At 37.0% G+C, this 12,324-nt stretch overlaps 1 protein-coding gene across 2 annotated transcripts in view; it reads right to left on the bottom strand.

The window, feature by feature from the left end:
- GLRA3 (glycine receptor alpha 3) overlaps positions 1-12,324 on the bottom strand; it is a gene marked incomplete at both ends in the record, with an annotated part of 155,120 nt that overhangs the window by 41,112 nt on the left and 101,684 nt on the right. For both annotated transcript variants that reach the window (XM_082657174.1, XM_082657173.1), the window contains one exon: positions 8,546-8,628. In XM_082657174.1, the coding sequence (XP_082513300.1) occupies positions 8,546-8,628 (83 nt within the window). The remainder of the gene's footprint in view (positions 1-8,545; positions 8,629-12,324) is intronic.

Here is a 12,324-nt window from a genome sequence, read left to right as displayed (position 1 = left end):
TGGTGGATCCTTATAAAACTAAACATACTCTTACCATATGATCTAGCAATCAAAGGAGTTGAAAACCAAATGAGTCGAACATATGTCTACACAAAAACCTGCACACAGAAATTTATAGCAGCTTTGTACATGCCAAAACTTAGAAGCTACCAAGATATTCTTCAGCAGGTAAGTGGATAAGTAAACTGCAGTACATCCGGATGATGGAATAGTATTCAGCACTAAAAAGAAATGAGCTATCAAGCCATGAGAAAACATGGAGGAACCTTAAATGCATCTTACTAAATGGAAGAAGTCAATCAATCTGAAAAGGCTACAACTCCATGACATTCTAGAAAGAGCAAAACTATGGAGGCAGGAAAATGATCAGTGGTAACCAGGGATCTGGGGGAGGAAGAAGTGAATAGGCAGAGCACAGAGGATATTTAGGGCAGTGAAACTATTCTGTACGATACTACAATGGAATACATGTCATTACATATTTGTCGAAACTCAGAGAATGCACACCACCAAGAGTGAACCCTAATGGAGGTCCATGGATTGTAAATCTGGTGTGGGGTGTTGACACTAGCAGAGGATGTGCATGTGCGGGGTGGGTAGGGAAGTGTAAGGGAAATTGTCAATTTCTGATCACTTTTGTTGTGAATCTTAAACTGCTCTAAAAACTCTATTTTTAAAAAATCTCATCTATAAAAATATTCAAATATTACCAACAAGAAAAAATTTTATCACCGAAATGTTGCCCTGGAATTAATTTAACTAGTTCATTAATTTAATAAATAATTGTTGAGTTCCTACCCTATATAAGTACTTAGGTAAACGGCTGGAACTGCCTGGCTCCAGTCAAGATGCTCGTAGAATAGTGGCAGCTGACAATAAAACAGATAAACAGACTGTGAAGAGTCTGATAGAGAATAAGTGGAGTTCTATGTGAGTGCAGAAAGGGGTCTAAACTAAGCTGGAGTACAGGAGCAGAAGGAGAATCAGATAAAGTCTTCCAGAGGAAAGACTGTAACAATTATTCAGGTGTAGCAGTATTAAATTAAATATTTACTCTTCTCAGATGTGAAAAATAGAGGGGTGTTTGTTTTCAATTATTTACAACTGTTTGTATCTTAATATGATGCCTCCATCCCATCTGATTGGGGTAAACTTAAAGATGACTCAGGGACTTCCCTGGTGGCACAGTGGTTTAGAATCCGCCTGCCAATGCAGGGGACACGGGTTTGAGACCTGGTCCGGGAAGATCCCACATGCCGCAGGGCAACTAAGCCTGTGTGCCACAACTACTGAGCCTGAGTGCTAGACCCCAGGAGCCACAACTACTGAGCCCGCATGCCACAACTACTGAAGTCCACGTGCCTAGAGCCCGTGCTCCGTAACAACAGAAGCCACCACAATGAGAAGCCCGCGCACCACAACGAAGAGTAGCCTGTGCACAGCAACGAACAGAAGCAGCCAAAATAAATAAATAAAATAAATTTATTTTTTAAAAACGATGACTCAGTTGTTTTTTGAGAACTTAGTGTCTTAAGAGAAAAAATATTCACTCTTCCAGGATTTCCCTTTTTCTTCCTTTCTCTTAGTAAAGGAGTCAGTTGGTTATAAGAATTCTAACCATACATCTTTGTTTGCCAAAACAGCCCTAGATTACCTTTTTTTTTCTCCCCTATGTCCTCTCTGACTTATCAGTTGTTCTAGATTCTTCATTTTTAGATTAGGTATCATTATTAATCATTGTTTGAAAATACATCATTATTGGTTTGGTATATCTTCAATTTTACTTCTAGATTCTCCCATAGTATAATTATGAAATATTAGGTTAAACCTGTAAAACAGCCCGCTTCAGCAATGGTCCCTCTATCTTTATCAGACCCCTTCAGTAACTAACATTTCAAGGGCAGCTAACTCCTGATCACAGTAGTGGCAGTAGTTTTCACCTTTGTTCCCCCCTCTGGGCACTTGGTGTACAAACCTGGGACATGTGTGAAGTGTCAAAGTGCCTAAGTGTCACAGAAAATTATGTTAGTTGTAACTGAAAGCTGAGTACTGCTTAGTACTACTAGCTTAGTACTGCTAAGGATCATATAGGAAGTAACCCGAATGCTTTAAAACCTACAAACATTTATTTTATTATTTGGCAACACTCATATTTTGTAATAAACTCTCCTAGCTGCAATGGCTAAAATAATTCAATATTTACTGAAAAAGCAAGCACCAAATTTCCATTTCACACAAAAAGTTGATGGTGAAGGTGCAACTTGAACAAAATGTTTATATTTACCATTCACGAAAGGGGCTACAAGGATAGCACTGTCCACATAAAAGCCACAAGACACAAATGAGCTGAAAACATATCAGCATCTATTTCAAAAGATACAGTCATTTTTGGAATACTGCCCAAAGATGATCATTTGATAAGTGTGTTTGCAGGGGGAGCATTTACGTATCACTCTATGAAAACTGAATTTTTATTTAGATCGAATGATTATTTTTCTGAATTAATTTCACTCCTTTTTGACTTCAGGTTTTCTTGGAAAAGCGCATAACAGGAAATTTGCAAGCAATTAAATGATGGCAGTTTTGTTTCAGTATCATTTCCTCCTTCAAAGAGAAAATTGGTTAAAATGATTTTAAATGAGTTTGATTTTTAAATCTAATTCTTTTGGAATTACATGTGTTGAGGATGAAGTATGTGATGTCACTGTAAATTCTATTGTAAAGTCTGTTAAATTCATTTTAGAAGTTCAGCATTGAAAATAAATGTCACTTGTTTGTGATGGATCTGAATAAAATATTTGTTGGAACTCATCACCATGTTAAAAATTATGTTCTTACTAAATTGAAAAATCTATGGAGATGCAGTATTCTTGAAATTAGTAACGATGCACATATGATTTATTTTACATCCATAAGCTCTGCTCCATTCCATCAATTGAAGAGAAGTGATAGTTGTTAAATTTTACATTTTTATAGGAACGTCGAGTTAAGTGAACTGTAATTCTCTGTGTGACAAAGCAGATGTTGAATTAAAAATTATATTTCATCATGGCATAACACATTTCTCTATTTACTGTTTGCCATCAGATAAATTTTTTTTTTAATTTGAACATTAGAAAGTACTTTAAAAATGAACTTATATATTCTGCAATGGTATTGAACTCTCAGTAAAAAGGTTCTCTAAATTTCGGTTGCATGTGTTCAAAATCAGTTGGAAATATTTAATCAAATTATGTTATGAATGGAGCACTAAAATTTTAGAGTCTGAAACTTTTTATCAGAGAGGAATTAGAAATATGATGTTTCTAAACAGGTACACATTGAGATTAATCCCTACAATATTAAGGGAGAACACTGAAGTCTCAAATGCTGTACAATATTTATTTATTTATTTAATAAATGTGCTTTGGAATATCTTAACTTATGAGAAAATTATATTGATGGACTGCTTGTTTTTAATTGGATAACTTATATTGAAATTCAATGGAATTCAGAAGGCCTATTTTCCAGCGTGTGAATTAGGTGAAGAATTTTAAAAGATTCCTAAATAAAAGCAACTAATTTGAGTTTTGTTCTATAAAAACATTTTTTGATAAAAGGTACTCAAGACAAAGACAGAGACAATATCTGTAAAAATATATGGGCTGAACTAGTTACCTACTTCAATACAAAGAAAAGTAAAATTAAGCTCTATAATTATCAAGTACTTTCGCTATCTCAACTGCATACAGATTATTTTCTTAATAAAACCATTATAGTCTATATAGCAAGATCCACTAATGGTGTCAACAATTTCAAATTTAGTACCAAAATTGCAGCTTTAAAGATGATTCCAAATTAGTTTGGTTTGATTTAGGAAGGATTATATTTAAAAACCTAGAACGATACTCATCCACTAATATAAAAATCATGTCAGTTAATAAATATATATTACAAAGATATAAAAATTTAAATACATGTGGTGCCCTTCATTTATTCTCCTAAGTGTCCCCATTTTGATGATAAATTATATGGTCACCCGTCATCAGGTATACTTTATACCAGGAGGAAATCGTAAAAGTAATACTTATTTAAATAGAAAATGTGGGCTGAGCATACATTTAAGTTCAAAACAAGTTTGAGATTTATTAGTAAATTATAGATTCACATTTAGTTCTAAAAGTGAACTGGAATCATATTTGGTCACATATAATCACATATATACATAATCACACACACACACATACACACGAGTAAAGGAAAAAGGGTCATGAGACAAACTCCAAAAGGGTTAATACACGTGAGGACAGTTGTGAGTCAAGGTTAAAGCATGTCCCTCTTTGTTTTTCTATTGTTCAAATTTTCTAGTACAAATTTGCTGATTTTGAACACATCATTCAAATGTATTCCATTATCATCTTTAAAAAATTTCATCTCCGGTCATTTTTTAAAAATAGGTTAAAAGACTACAGAAGAAAGTCAGAAAGAGAAAAACAAAACAAATACCATATGCTAACACATATATATGGAATCTAAAAAAAAGAGAAACGGTTCTCACGAAACTAGGGGCAGGACAGAACAAAGATGCAGATGTAGAGAATGGACTTGAGGACATGGGGAGGGGGAAGGGTATGCTGGGACGAAGTGAGAGAGTAGCATGAACATATATACACTACGAAATGTAAAATAGATAGCTAGTGGGAAGCAGCCGCATAGCACAGGGAGATCTGCTCGGTGCTTTGTATCCACCTAGAGGGGTGGGATAGGGAGGGTGGGAGGGAGACACAAGAGGGAGGGGATATGGGAATATATGTATGCCTATGGCTGATTTACTTTGTTATACAGCAGCAACTAACACAACATTGTAAAGCAATTATAGTCCAATAAAGATGCTAATAAATAAATAAATAAATAGAACAGTTTAAGAAAAACACCTTGAAGAATTTGACTTCAGTAGCTTTTACTTTGACAGGATTTTCTTAGCATCTGCTAAAAGAGTTTAACAAACAGTATCTCTATTGTTAGCTAAATTAATTTCTAATAAGGGGGCAGGAAGTGTTTAATGACTGAAATATGAAAGGGATACTTGAGGCAGTCTACCAACTCTTGATAAAGAAATTAAGAAATAAGGTGGGGCTTCCCTGGTGGCCCAGTGGTTGAGAGTCCGCCTGCCGATACAGGGTACACGGGTTCGTGCCCCAGTCCGAGAAGATCCCACGTGCCGCGGAGCGGCTGGGCCTGTGAGCCACGGCCGCTGAGCCTGCGCGTCCGGAGTCTGTGCTCCGCAACAGGAGAGGCCACAACAGTGAGAGGCCCGCGTACCGCAAAAAAAAAAAAAGAAAGAAAGAAATAAGGCGGAGGCAACAAGAGGCTTTGCTTTCCCGCATTGGGTTTTTGATTGATTGGAAATGTTCTGGGAAAGGCAGGAAGATGAAAGGTCTCGTTACATGAGCATGTGTGTCTGCAAAATAGCCCAGGAAGCTTTCCTTATTCTAACGAAGTCCAGTGAGCCAGCTGTCCTTAGGCCCTGTACCCTCTCATCTGTAATAACGAACATTCATGGAACTATGGATTTCACTCACTGCTACCACTTGCTCATCATGTTCCCCCTTTTTCTTAAAACTTTTTGGAATCCAGCTTTGAGCCTCATCATTCTAATCACATTTGTCTTTATCATCAATAAAAATGACTTTTTTCAAGTACTTTTAAAAAAAAAAACACCATTTCACAGCACTTGATGGTCTTAAACAGATCTCCTCAGCTGCCCCTTCCCTTTTGAGATTGCATGATTGCGATTTTAATTTGCTATCTATGAAAACCCCTTGACTGGAATTCCTTCCAACAACCTTGAAATAAAGGCCATTGTTAAGCGTTGGCTCTTCTTTGTGTGTTTGTTTTCATCTGTGCATTCTCTCCATTAAAAATTTCGTTATGGTTGAACCACTCTGTAGATGGCTGTTAATAGTATGTCTTCAGGTCTCACTCTTCCCTTTGCTTTATACCTAAATTTCCTGAACTTCAAATATATTAAGATTGGATTTATCAATATTCCCTTTAACATTTACTTATTCTATGTTTTCTCTCTCTGTCAGTATTTCTGAAACGATTCTACCTATGAAAGCTCTTTAGCTCTGACTCACTCATTCCCAGAGCCTTTGCATCCACTTTGTATTGAAGTGAATGAAGAATGGTGGAATATGCGCCCCCTAAATATGCCACTTTAGTAGAAGGATTATTTTGAGCTAAAGACACCTGAAAAACAGCAGATGCAAGAAGACCATTCTAATCTCCCCTTTTCTTCCTGAAAACTGTAGATAAAAACTCCCACATGAAAGACGTGCTCCCCGTACCAGGAATCAAAGCCAAGAGAATTCTGTACACACAGACTTTTTAAAATAATTCTCATCTTCCTTTAGTTTCCCCACACAGTCTAGGTACTTTTCCACAATTGCTTCTCTTTGTTCAACCTGGTATAAAAGCATTTAGGTTTGGCCACTTCCTTGACTAGTCATCTCCTTATGACAGATCCCATGTTATGTAAAACTTAACATTAAATAAATGGGTATCCTTTTCTTCTGTTAATCTATCCTATCTCCGTTTAATTTTCAGGCCCAGCCTGAAGAGCCTAAGAAGTTAAAGATAACATTTTGCCTTCTCTACAGCATCAACCTGTACTGTTCCTACCTTCCACATTGTTCCTTTTTGTCCCTACTTTTATTCTTTTTGTTGGAATATTATGAAACCTTCTTAAATAACCCTGGTTCCTCTGGCTGAGAGAATCTTTAACAGCATAATATTGACCAACTCATTTTCTTGCTCCTACATCTTGAATAGCTCCTCACTATTGGATAACATCCAGCATCCTTGGTTTAGTAATTAGGGAACCAGTGTGGCTTAGACTATTTTTCATACGATTTTTTTTCTCGATTACTCTCCCGTGTACCTAATTTTGCAACCAAGAAGCCTGTCCTCAAAATGCCTTCCTGAGGACCTCCCTGGTGGCACAGTGGTTAAGAATCCACCTGCCAGTGCAGGGGATATGGGTTTGAGCCCTGGTACGGGAAGATCCCACGTGCCGCGGAGCAACTAAGCCCGTGCACCACAACTACTGAGCCTGCACTCTAGTGCCCAAGCGCCACAACTACTGAGCCCGTGAGCCACAACTACTGAGCCTGCGCGCCACAACTGTGCCTAGATCCCGCGCTCCGCAACAAGAGAAGCCCCCGCAATGAGAAGCCCACACACCACGATGAAGAGTAGCCCTCGCTCACGGCAACTAGAGAAAGCCCGCGCGCAGCAACGAAGACCCAATGCAGCCAAAAATAAATAAACGAATTAATTAATTAATTTTTAAAAATGCCTTCCTGGAACAGTTAGAAATGCACACTGCTGGGAATCCTGTCTTTCTCCCCACCACCACCCCGCATTTTTTGCTAAATAGCTCCCCCAACTAAAACTAGATTTTTATTTTCCTTTCATTTAATTTAGTAATTTGTCCATGAGTATGATTAATATTTAAGAACTACGTATAAAAGTAATGCATTTGAATTTAACAAGAAGGCGATATTATCAGAGAAACGGGTATTTCCACTTCCTCACTTTAATAAGAATCACCAAATGTGGAGGGCGGGTTGCATCCCCCCACGACATAGGCACGCCATCTAGTGGCAGCTCCCCTGCACTACAGACCTGGCCTCTGAGGCCTGCAAGTCTGAAGATCCACCTGCAAATTTTTTCTCAAGGAATATGTCAAACAGACATTTTTTTTCTTGATATAACATAGTATAACAAGAAAAATATTGCATAATGCTTACTTTCCGTATGGCATTAAACACTGAAAACCAATTAAGTTTGGGCTGATTCTATAGATAAGTGCAGAAAAACAGAAGGACCTTAAGTTTTCGTGTGTTAACATTTAATCCGTGATGCACACGGATCCACTTTGAAAGAAGAAATTTAAAGAAACGCCTATAAGCTTGGATAAATCTCTGATAAAGTGTGAGAAATGTCTTTTCTCCGGAGATAACACACAACACAGCCAGCAGTGTACTCTCTGAGTAAATACTGAGGAGTCAACAAAACGGTTCAGAGTAAGCACAGCCTTTGAAGCCAGATGGTTTGTTGTTACCACCTCCATAAATTGGGGCAAAATCACTCAAAGTGACCATTTCCATATGTGGAAACATGGGGATAACAACATCTTTGTTGTGAGTATGAGAAATAATATATTCAAAATGCTTGGACTACAGCAGACACTCCATTAAAAAGAATGGTAGTTTGTCTTTAATGGTCATCATCCTTTTTATCTTTGATTTGTATAGAGAGAATAGCTGTTTTTCAAGCTTAAAAAATGTTATTTCTAGTCCTGAATTTACTTCTTTATCACAGTATAGAGTGCATGTGCTGACAGACATCATTCCTTTCCATACTATGTAGAGGATAACACGCCCATTTAGTAAATGTTAGACAAAAACAATGACAAAATAAATTATCTATATAGCTCATCAAATATACATCTACTCTCTTTTTTTAAAGTATTCAGAAAAAGGAAGTTGTTCCTACTTACAGCTTTCCAGTTGCATAGTACAGGTCTGTACATCCATTGGAAAATTCTTGAGATCCATTGGACAGGAGAGTGTTAATGTCAATCTGAAAGAATTCAAAGTAATAAATTTTAAAAGAAATTTATAATATCATATTAATATTCTATTGTTCAAGGTACAATTGGAAAACCATGTTGCTTTGGTAATGACTAACATCTACTCAAATAAAATTTGCTCCAGCTTGGGTATGTCATTTACTGCAAAACAACGGTATTCTTTTACATCAATCTGGTCTGGGGGGAAAGAAAAGCTGCATATATAAACGTGCAATCACATTTATTTATTTATCTATTTATGTTTTCCTTCAGAGAGGGCTAGAGGTGTCTGAGACCCTTAAAAAAGATATTTGAGTGTGAGTTTTATAAAACGAATACCAAAGGCCAAAGACACACTTCTCCCAAATCACTGGGACAGCACTCCTGAGGAGGGAAGGAGATCCAGGGTTTGGAGTATGAGTGTGCAAAAGGCTGGGTGCAGGGAAGCAGTGTGTCTGACAATTTTCATCGTCTTTGTAACTACACTGAAGAACTTCTCAGTGAACACCCAGAGTAAAACACTCAGAATCTGGAGGTCTCCAAAATTCTCGGTATTAAAGAGGGCTTCCCTGTCATGGAATTAGAGCATTTCACCAGATCTTATCAGGGCCACGAAACAGCCCTCTCGAAAACGTGGGACACAATTCCATGCTCAACAATTGAACTTCTGATGTGGCTTCCCACAAAGTGAGATGATCTGATGGCCACCCCAGCGTTCCACCCACTTTTCCCCCTTCCAGAAAGCTTTAGTATGTCGGCATTCCAGATAATTCACTACTCTTGAATGTCTTTTTCTTCGAAAAGTATATTACTGAGATATCTTCAAGGATTACCAAGAATTTGTAGTTTCCGGACGTGAGAAAAAGAGGCCCAGATCCAAACAAACCTAAGTTTATTCAAACGAAGTTCTTTCCGGAGAACTCTCTAGCCAGCCCCTTTTATTGAAAGTCTTCCCATTGAAATGCAATATATTAGTGGGCACCTAGGCTGAGTCATTCACATAGACTCTGTGACCACAGAGTTTATGGTCTCAGATCACTTCATTTCACTCTATTTCAGTTTTCACATCTCCAAAAGGAAGATAAGAATAGTACTTACTCTGGGGACATGTTGTGACCAATACATGAGTTAATACATATAAAACGCTCAGCTGAGTGCTTGACACATAGTAAACACTAAATCAACATTAGTTATTAAGGATTACTAGTACATTCTCCCAACCCCAGCCTTCCCCATCTTCTCCTCCCCCAAATTATATAGGATGCACACGAAGATGACTGAACTAAATCACTGGTAAGAAACTATTTAAAGTTTGAACAAAAAAATGGCCATCAGCTCCACTAAATGTAACCCCATTCTCCAAAGTGACATTTTTATGTAGCCCATAGACATAAAGTTATAATGGTGCATGTTTGACATTGAATACTCTTGGTGGGGCCCCAGTGACATCATTTGAGAGACATAAACGGACAGATGTGAAGCTGCTGGATTTTTAAGAGTCCCAGGGGATCATCTGACAATTCATTCAAGTCAGAGTCCAGAGCACACTAAAATAATTCACAGAATTTATTCTTCAAAAGCAGTTTTCTCCTAACTCAGCTAGGTTAAGTGATCCTGTAAGTGTGATCTTGTCCATTTGCAAAGTTCTCTCTTCAAAAGGCAATTGTAAAATCAGCTGGACACAATGTTCTCTGTCTTATAAAAGGGTTTATTAGAAGTGTATGAACAAATACATTTTGAACGTACACCCATTAATTTTCCAAACATCCAAGGCTCTCTGGTCAGCCAATTTCAAATGCTGGCTTAGAGAATTAATTCTGTGACCTTTTGTATGGAAGTAAATAGCATTCTCAGAATCTTCTCCAGATCTCGCCATGCTTGTGATGTCAAATTCATATCTTAGCTGTTTTTCTGGCGTAAAAAAAAAGATATTACATAATTCTTAAAAAAAAAAAAAGACCCCGGAAGGAATTATTTGGCAAAGAAAAACACTGTTTGTAGAACTTCTGTCATAACTCATATCCTGAAAAAGTCTATTTATTGACTTTCTTTTTGTTTAAGGTACAATACAATTGCTTCTTTAACAGCACAAGGATGAAAAAAATGCGTCGCCTTGGTGACTGTGATCCTGAATTTCTTTATCAAAACATTACATATAAATTAAAGATCTGTCCTGACCACATCAAAAGAAAACTAAATCAAGAGGTAATTAATCACATTCTCCTGTTTTGGAAATGTCTTCTTGTGTAAGAGAGGACACAGAGTTCTCTTTTCTGAGACAAGACACACAAACAGGATGTGCGTTTTTTTAATTTTCCCCTTAAAAATTCTTGGCTTAGTGAAGCAGTAATTTTAAAAAAAGATGACTATAATCTATGACAAACAATTCACCTCATTAAAATCAAGGTATTACCCATTTTCAAACAAACATTTCCCAGAGTATGCTGTCTATCTCAACCATTAATTGAAGTATTAAAAAAGGCTTTCTGACTCCATTTTAAGTTCCTTATGCAAAAGATAAGTATTTTAATAGTTTTTAATATTTCTAAATTTAGTGTTATAAGGACAATTGCCTCTTAGCTATCAGCTTTGAAGTATTATCTGTAATATCATACTAGGTAATACAGCTTTTGCTTACTATGTGGTAGGCACTATTTTAAATACTTTATATCTGTCTCAACTCATTTATTTCTTAACATGAATTTATAAGACAGGTAAGCTACATTACCTTTATTTAGAGATGAGGATATTAAGAGGTTAACTCACCTGATATTACAAAGCAGAAATTGATAGAGCTGAATTAGACGCTCTGGGGGTCTAGCTGTCCATTCTATGCCCTTAACATTTAAGTCTACTGCCTTTCAAAGGCATCAGAACATTTTTCATGAAAATGAGTTATCTAATTAATATGACTTTTAAAATATATATTTCTATAACACAAGAAATGATACATCTCACACACTATTCATTATTAAATTTAAAGTAAAAGATACATAAATGGGGCTTCCTTGGTGGCGCAGTGGTTGAGACTCCGCCTGCCGATGCAGGGGACACGGGTTCGTGCCCCGGTCCGGGAAGATCCCACATGCCGCGGAGCGGCTGGGTCCGTGAGCCATGGCCACTGAGCCTGCGCGTCCGGAGCCTGTGCTCCGCAACGGGAGAGGCCACAACAGTGAGAGGCCCGTGTACAGCAAAAAAAAAAAAAAAAAAATACATAAATGATTCTTCCCCCAAAAATCAGTTAACTTTAGAAAATATAAGGAATTTGCCCATGGATTTTACATATTTGCTTGAGTGATTTGATATTTTATCATGAATAATTCTACAGGAGAGATGAGATTGTTGGAGCACTAGAAGGAACATTGGTACTAGCGTTCTAATTGGAGTTTTGTTGTCATCGGATGATGGAGACGATCATAAAGCTTATTAACCCATCACAGTGCAAACTCAGTATTATTGATGGTCCCTTCAGGAAGCTGATATAAGCTGTGGACCTCTTCAGAAAAATATATAAAATCACACACATGCAGAAATCTCCTTACAACATATATTTTATGGCATTGTAAATTGATATCCTTTGAATAAACAGCCTCTTAAAAAGCATCTGTTGAAATCAGTTTGCCTTGTCTTTTAAAAAATTAATGTCTGTCAAAGTTCAAAAAATAAGTACATATTGTACAAGGAAACTTTAATTATTTTCACAACTG

Source organism: Grampus griseus (genome assembly GCF_964374135.1).
Source record: "Grampus griseus genome assembly, chromosome: 6".
NCBI classification, from domain to species: domain Eukaryota; kingdom Metazoa; phylum Chordata; class Mammalia; order Artiodactyla; family Delphinidae; genus Grampus; species Grampus griseus.
The sequence above is the reverse complement of the archived record's forward strand: the minus strand, read 5'-3'. Positions and strand labels throughout refer to the sequence as shown.